The sequence below is a fragment of the Hemiscyllium ocellatum genome, chromosome 15 (assembly GCF_020745735.1).
Source record: "Hemiscyllium ocellatum isolate sHemOce1 chromosome 15, sHemOce1.pat.X.cur, whole genome shotgun sequence".
NCBI classification, from domain to species: domain Eukaryota; kingdom Metazoa; phylum Chordata; class Chondrichthyes; order Orectolobiformes; family Hemiscylliidae; genus Hemiscyllium; species Hemiscyllium ocellatum.
Genome location: NC_083415.1, coordinates 9430606 through 9452976, shown reverse-complemented (window position 1 = coordinate 9452976; position 22371 = coordinate 9430606). Strand labels below are relative to the sequence as shown.

At 39.7% G+C, this 22371-nt stretch overlaps 1 protein-coding gene across 2 annotated transcripts in view; it reads right to left on the bottom strand.

Moving 5' to 3' along the window:
* The window catches only part of gnas (GNAS complex locus), a 311904-nt gene that overhangs the window by 72425 nt on the left and 217108 nt on the right, over nt 1-22371 (bottom strand). For both annotated transcript variants that reach the window (XM_060836269.1, XM_060836270.1), the window contains exon 5: nt 22162-22259. In XM_060836269.1, the coding sequence (XP_060692252.1) occupies nt 22162-22259 (98 nt within the window). The remainder of the gene's footprint in view (nt 1-22161; nt 22260-22371) is intronic.

The following is a 22371-nucleotide window of genomic DNA, read 5'->3' as shown; positions in this document are numbered from 1 at the left end:
AGAGTTTCTCAGGGTGGTGTTCAAGGACCAACTATCTTCAGTTGCTTCATCAATGACCTTCCATTCATAAGGTTAGAATGGGGATGTTTGCCAATGATTGTATGATGTTCAGCAGCATTCATGACTCCTCAGATAGTGAAGCATGATCAAATGCAAAAGGACCTAGATGATATCCAGGCTTGGGCTGACAAGTGTCAAGTAACAATCACGCCACACAAATACTAGGTGATGACCATCTTCATCAAGAGATAATTTACCACTAACCCAGATGTTCAAGGGCATTACCATTACTGAATACCCCACGATCAACAACCTGAGAATTAACATTGGCCTTAAACTCAATTGGACTCATCATATCATTACAGTGATAAAAAGACCAAGTCAGAGGCTAGGAGCCTTGCAGCAAGTAACTCACGTCCCTAGTCACCAGTGCCTGCATTTCATCTACAAATCAGAGGTCAGGCATGTTCTGGAATACTCTCTCTTTTCTTGGATGAGTGCAGCTCCAACACACAGAAACTTGACACCAATCAGAACAAAGCAGCCTATTTGATTGGCACCACACCCACAAACATCCACTCCTTCCATCACAACTGACGCTCAGAAGTGGTATTGTATATTATCCACAAGATGCACTACAGAAATTCAAAGATCCTGAGACAGCAGCTTCAAAATCTACAATCACTTCCATCTGGAAGGATAAGAGCAGCAGATACTGTACATGGGGACTCCACCAGCAAGTTCCCCTCCAAACAACTCACCATCCTAATCTGCAAATAGATCATTGTTCCCTCACTGTCACTCAGGTCAAAATCCTGGAATTCCCTCCCTCGGGCCATTGTGAATCTACCTACAGCACACAGAATGGAGTGGTTCAAGCCAACCTTCTCAAGGACAATTCAAGACGGGCAATAAATGCTGCCCAGCCAGCAGTGCTGACATGTCATGAATGAATGAAGTCACTAAAAATTAACATGCAGGTGCAGCAAGCCATTAGAATGTTAATGAAATGTTAGATTTCACTGCAAGAAAATTTGTATTGGAGTAGTGAAGTCTTGCTGCAATTGTATAAGAACTAGCTTTAGCCCACACCTATGTGCAGTTTTGGTCTTGCTCCGTTCCCAGCATAGAGCACAGAACTGTATAACACAGGAACGGGCCCTTTGGCCCATGATGTGCCAAACATGACTTCAAATCAAACTAATCGTTTCTGCCTGCCCTAGATCAATATCCCTCCATTCCTTGCATATTCATGCGCTTATCGAAAAGCCCCCTAAACGCACCTATCATATCGGCCTCAACCGTTACCCCGGCAGTGCTTTCCAAACTCCTACCACTCAAAAGATTCTGTCAACCTTATCTGGGTATCTCAATTTTATAGATTTCAACCAGGTCTCCCCTCAGTCTCATCTCCCTCCAAAAGAAAGCAACCCAAGTTTTTCTAGCCTCTCCTTATAGCTCATGCCCTCTAATCCAGGCAGCATCCTAAACCTCTTCTGCACCCTTTCCAAAGCCTCCATATCCTTCCTGTAATGGGGCAACCAGGGTTGAACATAGTACTCCAAGTGTGGCCTAGTCAAAGTCTTATAAAGCTACATGACATCCTGACTCTTGTACTCAATTCCCCAACCATCAATGACAAGCATGCCATATGCCTTCATTATCACCCTATCTACTTGCATTGCCACTTTCAGGGAGCTGTGGACTTAAACCCCAAGATCCCTCAGTACATCAATTCTCATCAACATCCTGCCATTAACTGTATACTTTGCCTTAACATTTGACCTCCCAAAGTGCAGCACCTCACCTCACCTAATTAAAACATATATATGAATATAACAAACAGATGTCCCAGTACTGATCTCTGGAGAACACCACTGGTCACGGACCCTCAGCCGGAAAAACACCCTTCCACCACTACCTCTGCCTTCTATGAGCAAGCCAATTCTGATTACGTTATTCCACTAGAACATGTGTTTCATTAACACAAATTTGCTACAACACGATTGATGAACTGTTTCTAAAGTGCGAAGTTTTAAAACATGCATTGATTATAACACTATTCCAGCCCTTTTAGTTTAATGGTGCTGCTAATTATGATTTTCTTATAATACGGGATTGCACAAGAATGGACTACTGCATTATAGCAGAACCATCTGTATCTCAAGTTCCCTTCTTGAACACAGGTCCTCTGGGACCCCTCCAATGGCAGCAAGGATACAAAGATCTTGGTCATGACCCCAGCAAGCTCCTCTCTTCCCTTTCTCAACCACCTTTGGTAGATACCACTGGGCCATGGGGCCTTATCCACTTTAATACTCTTTGAAGAGAGACCCGACATCACTTCCTCCTTGATCTCCAAATACCTTAATGTATTAGTATGCTCCACACAAATCTCACTATCTTCTATATCCTTCTCCTGGGTGAATAATTTGAGAGAGTATACATTAGGACCTCACCCACACCCTCTGCCTCCAAACACAAACTCCCCTAGAGGTTCTACCTTCTCCCGAGTTATATTAAAAACAGGAGGATATGTACAGAATGTCTTGGGATTCTTTTTAACCCTACTTGCCAAGGTCATTTTGTGGCCCTTTGCTCTCTTGATTCCCTCTTGAGTTCTTTCCTGCTTTCTTTATATTCCTCATGGACTTTGTCCAACTTTCTTTCTAAACCTTATATATTCTTTTTTACCTTTCGACTAAAATCACAATCTCACTTATTATCAAAGGGTCCCTTAGCTTCATTACTGGAACATGCTAGTCTGAACTCTCAGCAGGTCTTCAAACAATTCCCACATGTCAAATGTGGAGTCGCCTGATAACAGCTCCTCTCAATTAACACTCCCTAGCTCCTGCCTAATGCTGATGTAATTTGCCTTCCCCAACTTAGTACCTTCCCACAAGGTCCTGACTTATCCTTATTCATAGCTATCCTAAAACTTAAGGAGTTGTGATCATGGTTTCCAAAATGCTCTCCCACTGGAAGGTCAGTGACCTGGCCAGGCTCATTAGCCAATACAACGTCCAGTATGGTCCCTTCTCTAGTTGGACTATCCTTATATTGCTTCAAGATGGCAGGAATTTCCCATGGATACAGATCAGACAAACTGGGCCTATATTCTCTAGAGTTTTGTTGAATCAAAGCTGATCATATTGAAACCGACAAGACACTTAACAGCCAGAATATATGTAAATTACTTTTATTGGATTATGAAACCAGGAGTCACAATTTTAAAATAACGTAGAGAATTCTTTTTACTTAGAAAGAATTATTTTACTGTTCAAAATTCTGTACCACAAAGGACTGTGGAGGTTGAGTCTCTGAGTATGCTTGGGAAAAGATTGATAGATTTCTGATTACCAGTGGTGTACAGATTTACTGGGGTGGGCTGAATAAAAGACATTGAATGCCTCAAATGGGCAGAAGGGTGTATACATGTTCCTATGATATACATTCAGTTACATGTCTGAAGTTGTTTGGAATTTAAGGCAGGACACAAAACCATTTTCATTGACAATTGCTGAACCTGATTAAAAGCTTTATTTATTTAAAAGAATACCAGCATTTAAGCGCCAGCATCTGAGCATTTTTAAACCCACAGAAATTAAGAGAGGTTAAACAAATTAAGATCGGTCTTGGTCAGGCCCTTGGTATAGGTCTCAAGACAACAGGCCCATGCGAATAATATGACAAACTTATGAACAGTTTCTGGTAGTTCCTGTATCAGTAGGTGAATTAGGAGAACAATTTTTACATGTTTAGTGACTTTTACAAAATGTTAAACAGCGCAACAAAAAAAAAGTTTCTATAATCACATGACTTAACTTCACAGTAACTTTCCAGAAGTCAAAAATCAGCAGGGTAAACAAAAACATATGTACCTTCTGATGGGTCTGGAATGCAAATGATGGTATTAGAAACTGCTACAGAGATAATTACCTCCAAGAAAAACCCCTACATAATAGAATTGCAAATTAGACACATTATGCAAGATGATGTATTAATTTCATTTCATTCGACTTCTGAGATTGGCATCAGTTGTTTATTTGCAATGGAAACCTTTGTAACTGCTCCTTCCATTGATAAGTACAAAGAAACTGAAGTTTAACTTGTTAATAAATGAATGATCTCTTCTGCCTTTTCAATTCGATCATTCATGGTACGTTCACAAGTGTGTCTGTACAGTATTGTGACATATTCCCCCTCTAAATGTGACCGAAGTGTGGGTCAAATAAGTTCTATTTCTGATTTAATGCTCCAACTTTGTGGTACGAACAAGGTCAGTATCCACCAAACAAGGAGTGGGAACACACATGCACTTATTGTTTGAAAAGAGAGAAAGATTAGATCACAACCTGCTTATGGACAGATGAGGAGAATAGGAGAAAGTGAGGACTGCAGATGTCGGAGATCAGAGCTTAAAAATGTGTTGCTGGAAAAGCGCAGCAGGTCAGGCAGCATCAAAGGAGAAGGAGAATCAACGTTTCGGACATAAGCATGAAGCAACACATTTTTAAGATGAGGAGAATAGCTTTGTTTTAAACTTGCAATTTACCTTTAGTGTCAGCAAGTAGTGACTTGTCCATAAGGGTCGAACCTGAAGCAAACTTACCCTCCATGTTAATGTAGTTAAATTAGAACCTAGTTTTGCATGTGGATAAACATGTCAATAGCACTTTTGCAAAATTTATTTAAAAATGTAATAGCTACAATAAAACCAGGAAAAATAGGGTCATGGCTAACAATGGATGGAATTATCTCAATACATTTGGTGGTGTATGTTGCAGATCAACAGCCATACTCTAATATAAAAACATATTTTAAACCATTTACAGAGATTTGGCTAATTGGTAGGAGACAGCACATGAGGATAAGGGGTGCTCTTTCAGATTGGCAACATGTAAACAGTGGAGTTCCACAGGCAACAACGTTGAGGCTGCAACTGCTTACAATATACATTCTGATGAAGGGCTTTTGCCCGAAACATCGAATTTCCTGTTCCTTGGATGCTGCCTGACCTGCTGCGCTTTAACCAGCTACAACACATTTTCAGCTACAATATACATTATATGACTGAGGAAGGAAGAGTGTACTGTAATCAAATTTGCAGATGACAAAAATAGGTGAAAAGGTACATTGAGAGGGATACAAACAGCTTACAGAGATATAGATTAAGTAGGCAAAAAGTTGACAAATGACGTATAATGTTGAAAAATTTGGTGTTCACTTTGGGAGGGAGAACAAAAGAACATTGTATGTAGATGGAGAAAACTTGCAGAAAGATGCCAAGTCCCTTTGTATTGCATATTTGTGAACAAAACACAAAAGCTAGCACACAGGTGCAACAGGCAATCAGGAAGGCTAATGAGACGTTGGCCCTTATTTCAAGGGGGTTGGAGTATAAGAGTAGGGAAGTCTTGCTGCAACTGTACAAGGTGTGGTAAGACCACATCTGGAGAACTGACAGCACTTTTGGCCCAGTTATTGAAGATATCATTTTACTGTAGGTAGTTCAGAAAAGGATGATTCCCAGTATGGAATTGAGATTGGCCACAGTTGGAGGAAGTGTTTTACAAGCAAAGGCCTGAGGATTCTACTCACTGGAATTTAGAAGCATGAGAGATGATTACATTGAAGCACATCAGATTCTGAAGGGCCTTGACAGGGTAAATGCTGAGAGAACGTTTCACCTCATGGGAAAGGCTAGGACCAGAAGGCACAGTTTCAGAATTAAAGAGCACCAGTTTAAGAAAGAGATCGACAGAGAACATAGAACATGACAGCACAGTACAGACCCCTAGATGAGGAGGAATTTCTCAGGTGGTTGAGTATCTTTGGAATTCCTTGCCGCAGAGCATGTGCAAGGCAGAGTCCTTGTGTATATTTAAGGCTGAGAAAAATAGATTCTTGATCAAAAGGAAAACAGAGAATTATGGGGAAAGCACAGGAAAGAAGACATGAGAAATGTCAGGTCAGCTATCATCCTACTGAATTGTGGAGTGGGTTTGAAGGGCTGAATAGATGACTCCTGTTCCTATTTCTCAAGGTCTTTTAGTCGAAACCAAATTGGAATTGGTTTGGTCTGACAAAAATGCATGCCTTATTAAAAACAAAAGTTCTCAGTATTCATTATGTACATTTAACAATCATCTACAACCAAGCAGCTATTTATGTTCTGTTGCAAGTATAATATGTAAATAAATTTCATTCACGCAGGCAGTTTACCAAAGTGATCAATTACTTAAGGTAATAAGATAACAGCAAGAAATTTTCTAGCTCCCCAATATACAAATAAACAAAAGTTGAAATCTAAGTACGCAGTGGAGCGTAAACAGTGAGATAGACTGGTTGTGCCTAACTGCCCATTTCTGTACTGTGCACACACTACTGAAACTGCTGATGAAGGATGAACCTTTCCCCCTCATTCTTGATGCAGTTATCACATAAGGTAATTTAACAGCACATACCTCCAATAAAACTTATTTCTAAATGCTCAGTTCATTATTCAAAAATCAGCATGCATGGCAAAGTCTAAAACTAATTAAATTCTGCAGTTCTGTAGTGAACAACCAGCTATTCCCTCTAAAAACACACATGACAAAACATCATTTGAAACATGCAGCAAATTCATGTATAAGCTTTTTTCTTTAAAGGCCCCTGAACCCACTAAGAAAAACAAAGTACACAAAAAAATGGCAATGCAAGTTGGGTAATAGCTCCTGCAAGTCAGGGAGCACTTGGCTGGCAGGTTAAAGGATTTTGTGTTAAGTATCTAACAAGTAGAAATATCTTCACTCGGCCAGATTCCCAAAGATTTGAGATTTACTTGGGCTTCTTGATGTCACTCGTAACCGCTATCTTGATCAAGTGCACGAAAAGCACAGCAGACCACCCTGACCTGCTGTGCTTTTCCAGCAACACTCTCGACTCTGATCTCCAGCATCTGCAGTCCTTGCTTTCTCCACCGCTGCCTTGATGACAGGAAAGGACAGTCATTGTTACTTCATCCTAGAATTCCTATATCCATGTCTCGACCAAGGCTGCAATGAGTACCTTAAGCATTCATGGGCACTTTACTGTTGATTAAATGTCACTTGTTAGTGCTGTCAACAATCTGTGGAGTATGTTTCCAGCATCACAGGTTGTTGCTACAGCCCACAAGCTTTGTTATGCCCAGTATGCTTAGCCATTTCTTGACATCATGTGGAATGAATCCAATTGACCAAAGGTGGCGAACCAGGGAGAGGCTAAAGTGAATCATATCTACTCAACGCTTCCTAGCTGAAGACGGTTTCAAAATAACATTTGCTTTGCTTTCTCACAGTCATGCTGGGTTCTGTCACCTGAGGATGGGAAAGTCCGTAAGCATCTTCGTTGCTGAACAGTCCGGCCCAGAACTGCTGAGCTTTGACATGTTGCACTGGCTGAGAGAAAGCTCAACTCTCTCAATGGCATACTGTTTCTTGGCACCTCATTTTTCAGCAGGGCCTGGGAAATAAATCATGGGCTCCTGATTCTAGGCCCCTTATCATCTGCTTTTCCCGTTGAACTCACTCCACATCCTACAGATGCCATGAATTGGGAACCATAATCAGTGGGATTGAACTTTTTTTTATTGGTTTAACAAAACCTTGGGATTTTTGTACTTCATACCTCTATTTTAAATCCCATCAAAAACTCAGGTTGTGAGAAAAACACACCGTACACCATATATTTCATAGTCTAGTCATTCATATTATGCTCTGTTCCTCTGTACATGGCCGAAGGCAATATTTGGAAAACAAAACATTCAGAAGGCCTGAACCTCACATGAAGCATCACAATTATTAATCTCATGTACTAATGAAAATATAGTGAATTAGCTTACATACATTGTTGTCATATAACCACTGGCTTAATCGACCAGTTTAAAAATGGCAAAAGCCTTCCAGTAAATTTTCACCAAGCCATTCACCTGCAATAATGTGCTAATTTTATTCAGACAGGTGGACTCTGAATACTGAAAAATACTCTTTGCAACTAAATAATAAATATTTTCTGATTTAAAAAAAAATCAAAACTAACCACATAAATGGCCAGGATGAAGTACGGCAAAGGTACTGCAGCTGCTGGAAACTAGGCGGAAAACAGTTCTTTTCGTCAGGTTTGGTTTTCAGTGGCTCCTTTTCTTTTCCCACTGACTCATTTATTAGGTAATGCAGCTACGTACCAAAATGACTTCCGCATCCATATTAACATAAAAGGCATTTGGACTCCAGCAGAAGCAGAATAGAAAAATTTACCAATATCCTCAATAATTATCCCTCCTCCATTAGACTTAAAGCCACAACGTAGAACAGAATACAATAGGTACAAGTTACCAAAATAAATTTTTCTCTAAGATAATTAATATGCTCCTACATAAAAAAAAGGCCATTATCTTAAACACATTCTCCATGGACCAGCAATGTCACAGCTACTGCAGACATACAAGGAAGATTGTAGTTAGCATTAGGAAGTTACCATTTCATTTTTACTGTACCTCAGATTTAAACAAATTGTTAGTATTCGTTACAGTAGCATCACTGTATTGAACATATGGAGATTTTAGCTAAAGATTCCATTATAATTTGTAGGCCTTTATGTCTTAATGATTTCAACTTCTCACATTCCCAGTTCGATGTTTCGTCTTCTAGTTAAAACAGCCCCTTCTCCCCTGATACCTTGCAACTTCTCCCACTTCCTCACAACCTTGTCAACAGTCTCCATTTGTCCACATCCAAAGTACATTTGTTCCCTTAATTGTCATTCAAATTATCATTCTAAAATATTCTAAGAATGAATACAAATAGTATTATGAGGGATAGGCATCAAATTCCAAAAGGAATTTTCCCAAATTTCATCTAACAGCAATTATTAAATACAATACTGCAGAGTAAGAATCAACATTAATACAAGGATGGGATACAAGACTATTCTAGTTTGTATCATATAAACAATCGTTACTGAGAAATGGCAGCGAAACATTTGAGGCACTTTAATTCATTGCCCAAAAATACATTTCAACCCAAAATTCACCTCTTTCTTCAAACTCAAATCAACCAATTCAAGTCCCAAAGAACCATCATTGTTTTTGCACACTACAGGTCGCTATGTACAAGTCGACTTGCACATGACAATTTTCCCAAGTCCCCAAAGTCACGCTTTTTATTTTTGGATACACTGCATAGAAGTTGAATCTTCTGGCTGTGACGTGCTACACTTACATTAGTCACCTTCAATTTCTCACATCCTAAATACATTTTTTCCTTATTGGTATCTTATAACCGGATACCAAGAATCCAATAAGTGATATGGACTGTGTTTGAAAACGACATCTCTGGAGAGCAGATCGTATAATGACAACAACAAAGAAATGAGTCTTCCAAAATAAAGCAAGTGAACTATGATACTGGCTTTAAGCAAAAGGTCATAACTGTCACTTACTCAAATAACGTGTTGTACTAAGAGAATTCAGCAGTGAAAAACTGAGGCAAGAATCTGGAGGAATGTGTTTGGAAAATTATGTCCAAGGCCAAATGAGTCAAAAGTTTGGGAGAAGATTTGTAGCTCGGGTGCTCGTTGTTATGGTTCTGTTCACCGAGCTGCAGACGTGTTGCAGACGTGTTGCAGACGTTTCATCCCCCGTCTAGGTGACATCCTCAGTGCTTGGGAGCCTCCTGTGAAGCGCTTCTGTGAAGCGCTTCTGTGATCTTTCCTCCGGCATTTATAGTGATTTGTATCTGCCGCTTCCGGTTGTCAGTTCCAGCTGTCCGCTGCAGTGGCTGGTATATTGGCGAAACGACATGACCAGCTATCCTTAGTAGCCACAAACTCAGATGACAAGCAACGTGAGTTCGACTGGGACAACACTGCTATTATAGGACAAGCCAAACAGAGAACAGCCAGGGAATTCTTGGAGGCATGGCACTCATCCACTGATTCAATCAACAAGCATATCGACCTGGACCCAATATACCAACCACTGCAATGGACAGCTGGAACTGACAACCGGAAGCGGCAGATACAAATCACTATAAATGCCGGAGGAAAGATCACAGAAGCGCTTCACAGGAGGCTCCCAAGCACTGAGGATGTCACCTAGACAGGGGACGAAACGCTTGTCACACAAATTCCCAGCTCGGCAAACAGAACCACAACAACCAAATGAGTCAAGAAAACAAGTCCACTTGCCTGATTCTGACAAACCCATATCTGAATGGGTTGCGAAACTTATGTAATGGTTACATCTTTGTCAGAAACACACCTAAGCAGGCCAAGTCAAGTAGTGTCCAGTTTTAAGGGACAAAAAAAATTTAGCCTTATGACAGAACAGCAAATTCACTTATAGATGAGAAAAATTACTCAATGCCAAAACTACCAGTTTCTGTAGTTCTTCATCAGATAGCAATCAAACTTTTGAAGATGATGTCAGTGGTAACACTGCTGGAACAAAATTTTGATAAAGGGAAAGGGAGGATTGCAGATGCTGGAGATTAGAGTCAAGAGTGTGGTGCTGGAAAAGCACAGCAGGTCAGGCAACACCCAAGGAGCAAAGCCAATTCCTGATGAAGGGCTTTTGCCCGAAACATCAACACTCCTGCTTCTTGGATGCTGCCTGACCACCTGTGATTTTTCAGCACACATATTCGACAAGATTTTGATAAGCCTAGGAACTAAACTACGGTCTGGCAAGTTCTGAAACAATTCCATTGAAAACCATAGCTCATAAGACGACACAATGATACTGGGGTACATAGTTGAGGGAATAAAATGAAAACGTGGTAATTCTCAAACATGAACGCACGCTAAATATTGTATTTGATCTGGAGTGAGATCCTTACAATGATGCCATAGCCAAAGTGCCTCAGTTCTAAAGAAGGGTCACTGGACTTGAAATGTTAACTATTTTCTCTCCAAAGATGCTTTCAGAATGGCCAAGTTTCTCCAACAATTTATGTTTATGTTTCTGATCTTTGGCATCCACAGTTCTTTTTCTTTTAATATAATGGGATACATCTTTCCTCTACTAGTTACTGACCTTGGAAACAATTTTGAGAGAGGTAAAGGATGCCTTTCTTTTCTTTTACAAATTCTGACTAAACAGTAACATCGGTCTTAAATTCCTTTGAATTGGTTAATGCAAGGCAACACCCAATATATCATTCACCCCTCACTACTGTTGAACCATGTTGAAATTAAACTTAACTGAAAGAGCACACTACAGGTTTGAGAGAGATCCAAATGCATAGGCCTGAAGTTTACAATATTTGGGTCATCCCAATCACAAATTGATACCAGTCTTCTAACTTTCGCCCCTTTAAATTTGTTTTGATGGCCTCAAATTAATGAATTGTTGTTTCATGACCAAATAAGTCATAACGCTTCTGAATTATCAAGACACAAAAAGCTGGATCATTTATTGGAGGACTGTCAGGATTATTACAGCCTCCCATTTTAGGAATGCCAGTTCATGTTCAAAATTACCACATTCATTATATGGCCTCAGATTTTTGGCTGGGCAAAGGTTGATACTAGTGGTTGTTGTGTCCCTGGTTCTGTCTTACAATTTATTTTTGGCAATTGGACCAATCAGCTCCTTTACTTTTGTATACCTTATTTCTCCAAGGGCATCTACCTACTTCATAATTCCCTCTTCAGGCAAATTTTCTCTCCTGTTTTCTGTTTGAAATGAACTTGGATTTTGCATGCAATAATCATCAATGCAGCACTGATACTCAAGTTGGAAACATCTTGCTGTAACATGGACGTTGCTGTTTTTGATCCTGAAGAGACCGTTTCACTTGTTCAAACAGGTCAGATTCACGGTCCATGATAATTGCTCCATGACTTGCAATCATCGGATGAGGAGCAAGGGAGGAAAGGAATCTTTCATAGATACTGTCTCTGGACAAGCATGCTGAACAAGAGGGAACAAGCCTGAAACTGGAGGAACTGCATCAGTGAACTTTGGAAAGGCAAAATTTCTGACTGGAGCAGCTTAGTCTCTTCCACACTTAGTGATCTGTCAATCAAACTTGCAACTCTTCATGTTCTCAGAGACATTGTGCCTACAAATGGTCAGCTATAAAAAATTAATATCACAGGATTCACTTACACTCAAATTTTCATACCCATCTTTGATTTTTCACAAGCTACTTGTAACATTGAGAGCAGTTAGCCTGCTATCCCGTGCATTTGAACCTTCATAGCTGCCATCCAAAAGTCAAGAAAATGAAATGGCCAAGAGGAAAAAAACACAAGGGTACATAAAAAACAGAGGTCATGATCTAGAATTACTGATCTCAATATTCAAATTGAACCTGCATTTCAAAATTTAATGAGGTTTGCATTATAGGAGACGAATATACTTATTCATTCAATCATGCTTACATAAAGGATATACAGCAATGCTCTGTCAAGACTCGAGTTAAAATTGGTGCAAATGTATATTAACAAGACCATTAGATGATCCACAGAGGGCATCAATGGGCAGTGCACCTTGAATTCAAAGAGTACTACTGATCACAATATCCTTTTACAAGTCTTCCAGTTTTAAAAACAAAAAAATTTGTTTGTTTCAAAAACAATTTAAATTAATATGCAGAATCGGTTTTGAAAGAGAGAACACAAGGAGGTGCAATCCAGTTTTTACCCAGGATTCAGAAACACATTTCTAGCCAGAACTGAGAAGGAAGTAGAAATGGTCATTTCAAACTTTGTCCAATTAATGAGTCAGAATCAAACTGGGAATTAATGTATTTGTTTCAGTGCAAATGTGCAGTTTAAGGATCTTAATCCTCCAAGGCATGAAATGGAATTGAACAATAGTTTACATCAGGAGAAGTATTATAATAACCACACCAGCTCTAGTAGAAAGGTATAAAGGTCTGAAAACCTAAGTTTACAATAGCACAATGTCACTGACAACCAAGTAATAAATCATAAGTGCATTACAATTCTACACTGCAAGCTGTATAAACAAATAATGCCTGGCCACTGGATTCAGGTGCTTCACTCCAGTTAGTGACTCTAACTTTGGATAGTTCAAGTGTCATTTACTCCCACTGACATGACCATGAGGATCAGGTGTTATACATCATTTAGAGACCTAAACTCAGTACAATTTTACAGTAACATTATCCTAATAATACAGAATACTGGGACTAAAGGCCACCAGATTCTCTACACCTGATGCCCTACAACCTAGGGAAGAGAAACAGCTACAGAGATAATGCATGCATTGGTTGTGCCCCAAAGTTCCCCAAATTTCAGAAATTTCCTAGCCGATTGGAAAACAATCTGAAGCTTCTACTCAAGACAGAAGGATGACAGAAAACAGTACATTAATCGGTCAGTTAAAACATGTAATTGGGCAAACTATGGAATCCATGATGAAGGAACCAGAATATTTAATAAATCAAAATGCAACCAAGCAGAATCAGCATGGATTTAAGAAAGGGGAGCTGTTTGGGGAAAAAAAAGTGTTAAATTATTTGGCAGGGCAATGTGCAATATGGACAAAGGGAGACCAATACACATAACTGCATCTGAATTTTCAAAAGAGATTTGATAAAGTGTCAAATTACACATGATGTTAGCCATGGATACAGAACTAGTTAACTGACATGAAATAGAATCAGAATAAATGAGTCATTTGCAGTTTGTCAGTGCTTCGGCCTCAACAATTCATACTTCGATGGAGGAACTGAGTGGGGTCAAAGTTGATAACAGTGTAAAGATATATGGGAAATCAAGCTGCAAGAACAGAAACAATCCAAACGCTTAGAGTGAGTGTCAGGCAGGCATTTTTTTTTTTAAAAATGGATTAACATGATTAGATTCCCTACAGTGTGGAAATAGGCCTTCAGCCCAACAAGTCCACATCGATCCTCTAAAGAGCAACCCACCCAAACCCATTCCCCAACATTTACCTCTGACTAATGCACCTAACACCATGGGTAATTTAACATGGCCAATCCACCCTAACCTGCACATCTTTGGACTGTGGGAGGAAACCCATGCAGACTCGGGGAGAACGTGCAAACTCCATACAGACAGTTGCCCAAGGCGGGAATTGAACCCGGGTCACCGCTGCTGTGAGGCAGCAGTGCTAACCACTGAGCTACTGTGTTTGACAGATGGGGTATGTCATGAGAAAAAGCATTCACCATGGTATTATTCAAATTGAAAGAAATTTACTGAAAGCTGTAGTGCAGTGATCTGGTCATCAATCAAAACACGCAAGTGCAAAAATCTTGCTTTTAATTACAAGCAATTAGTGGCACAAACGGAATGTTAACCTTTATTGCAAGGGCAGTTGGAGAATAAAAAGGAAGTTTTGCTACAACTATACAGGACACTGGCGAACACACACCCAGAGGTCTTATTCAGAGATTATATATGTACATTGGAGAAAGTTCAGTAAATTGATTCTTGGTATAAAGATTTTGTAATATCACCATAAAAATATGGAAATAACCTGCTTGCATCATAGCGGTACTGGAATGCAAAGTAGGATGTAACCAGCAGACTATGGATCTGTTAGTTTTGATTGTTGGAGTAGACCTGTTGAGCTTTCCTGCAATGTGTGTATATTCTAATCTTCAATTAAATACAATCTAACAATAGTTTGCCAAGCCTGTGTGCGTGATTATGTAAAGAACCCAGAAGTATCTGTAATGAAAGACTGAACAGATTTGCCAATGTGTATAGGCCCATTTTAGAAAATGAGATATGACTGAAATATAAAACAGTAAGAGGGCTTAAGAGGAATATTCTAAGAGGGTGCTCCACAGGAGGTAGAATCCAGAAAAAGAAAGCACACAGTTTCATGCTAAGGGCTGAGCATTTATGATGGCAACAAGGACAAATTCTCTGATTCCTGATGAAGGACATTTGTCTAAAACGTCAATTTTCCTGCTCCTCGGATGCTGCTTGACCTGCTGCGCTTTTCCAGCACCACTTTAATCTTGAACTCCAGCATCTGCAGTACTCACTTCTGTCTAGGACAAATTCTCTACTTAGTGACCTATGGAGCCTGAATTAACTGAGTATGCTCAAGGCTGACAGATGGATTCCTGAACGACTAGAGAGTCCTGAGTTATAGAGAAAAATACTTTATCTCAATAGGTTCATTTATTTGCTGCTGATGCCAGGGTTATTCCACAGAATCTTGTGAAGTTAACCTCATAATTTGCAAACTAACTAACTTTAGCAGGAATAATCATAATTCGCTGCTTTTAAAAGTATGCTGACAATGAAAATTGCAAAACAAGATACAGAAATACAGAATGAAAGATTGCAAGGAATAAAGTCAAGGAAGCAGAAAATTTTCAGTCATGTATCAACAAGAACTCTGGACTGGGATGTCAGTTTTGAAGAGATTACTTTATCACAGAGGAAAAATATTAAAATTAAGCTAGTGTCACATGCACAAAATAAGTTCAAGCACAGATACCATTCACAACAGTGCCATAACAACTTGCAGTGTGAATGAAACTTCTACATTCAGAGACCAATAAAAACAACTGGACATACAACAGAACAGCATATACACAATAGATTTCTGTATGAGAGATTATAAAGAGGGGTGCAAGGAGATGGCTCAGGAAAATCAAATCTGCATGTTATAAGGAATAAGAGCAATTTGAACTTTATAAAGCATCTTAAACATTTAATAATTTTGGGAGGTTTAATAAAGACACAAGGAGAAAAAAACTAGGAAGACTGGAAAATGACTTAATCAAAATGGAGGGTTTTAAGGAAATATCTGAAATCAAGTACAAATCACACAACACCTAGAACACTGAACTTTTGGTCCCTTTATCGCAGATAAACTGGCATTGCAGACAGTCCAAAGCTGGTTAACTTAGTTGATCCTGGATGTAGGGGTTGGGGAGAAGAGAGCTTTTAGTGTGAGGAGAGATCGAGATGGTTGGGCTTGCTCTCAGTGGAGCCGAAAAGAATGAGGCGCATCTTGAAACACAACATTCTTAACTGGCTTGATAGGGCTGATGCAGAGAGGTGGATTCCCCTGTGTGTGTGTCTAGGACCAGCGGGCATGATCTCAGACTAAGATTTTCAGGGGACTCTACAGGGTAGGTGCTGAATGTTTTCTAGAACTTGAATCTAGAATTTGAGGGCTGTTCAAAATTAAGCATATCCTATTTATGAATGAGATGGAGGGAAATTTATTTTCTCAGAGGGTCTTTGAAATTGTCTTCTCCCGAGAGCTGTGGAGATTGGGTTGTTGAATATATTCAAAGCTGAATTGAAGGTAATGATGGACAGCTAGGAAACAGGAGTTAAGGTCATAAGCAAATCAATCATGATCTCTGTGAATGGCAGAATATGTTCAATTGGGCACAGTGGCCTACTTCTACTGTTGATCTTTAATTTTTTTCCACATTACCTCTCTGCCACCGATATTGCTGAATGCCTGGAGACTCTAAGCACTCCCAGTTCTGAAGAAAGTCAGCTTCTTTTACCACAAATTGTGCCAGATCAGTCAAGTGTTTCCAGAGTTTTCTATTTTTAGTTCGGCATTGTTTAAGCTTTTACTTAAGTGACAGCAGCAGCTCATGTGAAAGCAAAATACTGCAGATGCTGAAAACAAAAATAGAAAATACTGGAAATACTGAGCAAATCTGGCAGCATCTTTACCAGCCAATCACATGATCGTGCTCTTTGATCACCTGCTCAAAACAACTTGTGAACCAAAAGCATTATCAGCTCTCTAACAACACAAGTCATGCATGAATACTCCGTTGTTAACAGACTTTAAAGTATTTAGCATTTTAAACAGTTGAAAATGTTTGCAACAATTCCTGCAGCTTTAAAAAAAGACCTGGGTTGGGGGGGAAAGTTTATTCGATACAAAATAAACAGAGTTAACTGTGCAGCATTCATACACAAATACTAAATCACTGGCATAAGATAAACAGATTATATCAATGTGAAGAAAAAGGTATCAGAGCGCATATTTTAAGGGTTGCAGATTCACCTCAACATATTGGTAAGATATTGGAATGCTTTCATATCTAAATTATGATAGAGATAGAGATAGAGTAGTTTCACAGTCAGTCACAAAGAGAGAAAGCCAAATGCTGGAGAGGCAGGTCCCAGCCCAATATTACTTCTGCAGAACTGTAAATGACAGTTTTTAAACCTTTTGCAGAGGCAAAGAAGCAAGGGGGACATTGTGTGAAGGTACAGTGTAAAATACAAAGAGGTTGTTAATTGCAGTGAAAAGAGAAAGACAGATGTGAAACAGGTGTAAATTAAGGTGCGAAAAGGAGAAATGGGTCTTTTCTACTGACGGCAAAGCACACTAAGACACGAATAGGGCAAAGTTATGATGGGGGTGGGGGTATGGGAAACAGTAAGCAAAGATAAGAAGAATGGCAGGTATCATTTCTCTAGGGTGGGGGATTTCAAGATTAGGGGACATATTTTTAAGGTGGGAGAAGAAAGATTTTAAAAAGACCGAGGAGCTTTTTTAAAAAAAAATAAACTGAGTGGTTCATGCGTGGCATGAACTTCCAGAGAAAATTTGAGAGAAGATTTGTAGCTCAGGTGCTTGTTGTTGTGGTTCTGTTCACCGAGCTGGGAATTTGTGCTGCAGACGTTTCGTCCCCTGTCTAGGTGACATCCTCAGTGCTTGGGAGCCTCCTGTGAAGCGCTTCTGTGATCTTTCCTCTGACATTTGCAGTGGTTATTAATATGCTAATAAGCACATCGATCTGGACCCAATATACTGGCCACTGCAACGGACAGCTAGAACTGACAACCAGAAGCGACAGATTCAAACCACTGCAAATGTCGGAGGAAAGATCACAGAAGCGCTTCACAGGAGGCTCCCAAGCAGAGGATGACACCTAGACAGGGGAAGAAACGTCTGCAACACAAATTCCCATCTCGGCTTCCAGAGAAAGTAGAGGATGTGGGTACAGTTACAACAATTAAAAGATACATTTGAGTAAATACGTGAATAGATTAGATTACTTACAGTGTGGAAACAGGCCCTTTGGCCCAACAAGTTCACACCAACCCTCCAAAGAGCAAACAATCCAGACCCTTTCCCCTACATTTACCCCCTCACCTAACACCACAAGCAATTTAGCATGGCCAATTCACCCTAACCTGCACATGTTTGGACTGTGGGAGGAAACCAGAGTACCTGGAGGAAACCCACGCAGACACGGGGAGAACATGAAAACTCCACACAGACAGAGGCGGGAATTGAAACCGGGTCTCTGGCGCTGAGGCAGCAGTGCTAACCACTGTGCCGTCCCCATGAAGTATGAAAAGGAAAGGTTTGGAGGGATATGGGACAGGAGCAGGCAGGTGAGACTAGTTTAGCTTGGGATTATGTTCAGCATGGATTGGTTGGACCAAAGGGCCTATTTCTGTGCTGTATGACTCTAACTTGAGTAAGCTTGTAACCAAGCCTGAAAGCTTGACCTTGCAAGTGCATGAGAGGCCAAGTACCTAAGGAGAGATCAAGGGAAAAGCAAACAGAAAACTCATTTTCTAATCTACACTGGAATGAGGCTATCACGATTATTTTGGAAAGTTGACATTTCAGCAAATGGGACAAAATTCCAGTATAAAGTTTCAACGGTTCAGTTTTCATTCAGCATTCAATGATTTGGCTGAAAAGCCATCCAAAAGTTGGTGAATTTACACTGTTTATTTTCATTAAATTATGTGGACATGAAAATTTACAAGAAAATCACTGGTTTTTGACTAAAAGGGGTAAAAGAAAATCTTAACAATAGTACTAAATACAGAATAATTTTTTTCAAAACTTCTCAATAGTAAAAAAAGGTATCGGTCATTGGTTACTTGCTGAGATATGCAGCATGTAATATTCATAATGCAGTTAAACTATATGCAAAATTGAGTTTCCTAAGTATGAAAGCTACAGGCATGATGTTGCATGTTGAGATATACAATATCAGGGGCATGCAAAGACCTAGGATCTTCAAGAGTGCTTAAAATTGAAGCGAAGACAGTTTTTCTGCACGAATTATTAACTGCTGGGCAATTCCTTCAGATGACATTTTATGCCAGTGTTTTTTCTATCTCAGCAGACATTACCACCCTCATCCAATTATCAAGCAAAACTTCAAAAATTGTAATTAAAAATAGCAGAAAAATGCTGTTGAACAGCCTAAGTTGTACACTTTTGCGAATGATTATTCCTTATTTGAAGCAGAATTGCTGGGAGAAACTCTCACTACTACAAACCATCCCTCTCAGCCCAAATGTAGATCCCTGTCGGAGTAATTAATCAGGCATCCTTTGTTGCAAGGGAAACCTGAAGCCACTGGGACTTGTCACTTGGACTGGATATGACCCTAAAGTGGTAGGCCATTCTACAGTATGGGCTACAAAAAAAAAACAGGCAAGGTCTTGAACAGCTCCACCCAAGATCCCAAAGGACCTTCCACATCTGACCGAAATTTACTGGTACCTCCACCAATGTCATCTACTATATCTGTACTACCTGATGAGGTCTCCTCTACATTGGGGAGACAGGAGGCCTACTTGTCGACCTTTCAGAGAACATGTCTGGGACACGTGCACCAAACAACCCCACCGCCCTGTGGCTGAACACTTCACTCCCCTCCCACTACGCCAAGGACAGGCAGGTCCTGGGCCTCCTCCATCGCCAAACCCTAACCACTCGACGCCTGGAGGAAGAATGCTTTATATTTCTCCTTGGGGTCCTGCACACTGAATCAGCGTGGATTTCACCAGTTTCCTCATTTCTGCTCCTCCCACATTATACTGGTCCCAAGCCTCAAACTCTGCACCGCTCTCCTGACCAGTCCATCACCTTTCCCATCTATTCGCTCCACCCTCCTCTCTGACCTATCATCTTCTCCCTCACCTTCATCTACCTATCACATCCTCAGTTACCTTTCCCACCCCCAACCCCATCCCCCATGCCCATTTCTGATGAGGGGCTTATGCCCAAAACGTTGATTCGCTTGCTCCTCTGATGCAGCCTGACCTGCTGTGCTTTTCTAGCACCATACTCTCGACAACAATTTTCAAGATCAAGACACAGAGCACCTCTTCATTAAGAGTCTAGCTTGATTACAAAGGCCAACATGTGGAGCAAAATTTTCTTTAAAGGTATGTTATCGGAAATTAGTTATATCATCAACCAAAAATCAGTTGAAGATTTTAGGGTCAGTGCTGTGTGGGGTATCTTTTCATATTACATGATAACTTAGAAAACAATTGCCAAATATGTGAACCAGTTACCAAATAAAATTCATCTTGTGGTGTATGTGGTATGCTTAATGCCTTATGGCATGCTTAGTAATGCTCATAATTAGCAGAGAGAGCAGCCTTGCTTTAGATGACAGCAGCCATAAGAAAATAACAGCAATATTGGCATTTTCATCTATGCTACATTTGTAACAATTTCCAGTTCTGGGACTGCAAGCATAAGCTTAGATACAACTCCAGGTTTGTTGTAAGCAGACAGATGGGTGCTTGAGACACTAGTTTGTGACCTCAATTCATTTTTCTAGAGAGGATGCCAAGTTATCATTGCTTTTCTCCATGCTGTCTTTCCTGCATCTGCCTTTTAAGGCAGAATCTGTGTGCGCTTCAGAGGACTTAGTGAGTAACTTGTTCATTTTTGCTTCTGAAATACTGCTGCTAACCAGAATGATTTCCATAATTTTATCTACTATTGGCAGAATGAGATTACTAAAATGCTGCATTTGGTTAATATTACTACATTACAAAAATTAGACTGTAACCTAGACAATGGAAGTTAAATAAAAGCGACGTAATTGTGGTTTGAGACCCAGAAGGACAACAAACAGCATATAAGAGGAAATTTTGCAGGTGATCATCAAGAGCTGTCTATAATTTGTTGGAAATTTAAAAGCTACAACTTGACAGTAAAACAGGAAGAGAAACAAAAAGTAAATACACCATTATTTTAAGCAGAACAGGTATAAGATTTGAGAACATCAAAGTGTTGGCAGCCATCAAGGGCAGTGGTAATTGCATGGTCCCTGATCACGTACCATGTTTAACACTAAGTTAATAGAAAGTCAATAGGCCTGCATACATCTGGCCAGATTTACATGTCTCAAATCTTTGTACCAAATTTGCATTTAGTCAGTCCAGCAGGATTTTTCTAGTACCCAAATTAATCCACTGTAACTGTGATCACTAATGAATAATCACTTAGCAAGTCTGTTTTCCTGCAACCTAATTTTGTCTTTTTAAACATCTCTTCAAACCACTTGGTCTTTGAAAAAGTGCTGTACTTAAGTCCTGCGCTTCATTTCTTCAGTGTCCTTTTGTATCCAAAGTATTTTAACATCCTTTTATATTTCTTTCTACATTCACTAAGCCTAAACACATCTCTTTTAATATTGTGTAGTCAGGAATGAATTGCTAAAGTTGTTAAAGGCTTCATTGCTGTTCCTCACATCAAATCGATCCATCAATATAAAATAGATTCAGAATTGAAAACTAGCCATTAAAACAAGCACTCGACCCAACCCCTGCTCACAGCTATCAAAACTTTCATCAATGCCTTTGTTACCTCAAGTCTGAACTATTCCAGTACTCTCCTGGCTGGCCAGTTGTCTACACCATATGTAAACTTCTCAAAATCTGCATCCCACATCTTAACTCCCACAAAGTTACCCATCACATCACCAATGTGCTTGATCAAACCATGCAGGTACCAAATGGTGTATGCTTAAATTTTAAAACTGGTTTCCCTCCATGGTCTTTCCTGTTCCTTTTTCAGTTGCCTCTTCCATCCTTACAAGCTGAAGTTTACCTTTGACCAAGGTCTTGTCACATAGCATGACAAAAGGTAGAAAAATCCTTTTAAAGTGTGCTTGGACCTTCAAGCAACAGTGGCATAGCCTCTTCAAATACAATAAGAGTTTTTCGTTTACCAAAAAATCAACACCTAAAGCACTTTTCAGTGTTGGTTTTAGAAGCAATGTTAGGAAACAATGCAGGGATTGGATTACTAGATAACTTTCATAAATAGAGTTTATATTAAAATTACATAACACTCTGCACTAGAGCAAATTCTACACTGCCCATTCCTCACCACCAATTTACGAAGAGAAGATAACTTACTAGTGTGCGCAGTCAATGAGCTGATACTCATTCGACCTCTCGTAGCATGCTTTCACACCTTCATCCTGCCAGAGGATTGTTGTATGTTCATAGAACTCCTGAAACAAAACATTTAAATCTTATTAGCATCTCAAAAGTTCAAATCATATTTTAAGAGTGGTGAAAATTACATACAAACGTGGTACTTTATGCATTGCTGGCTATCTCTAC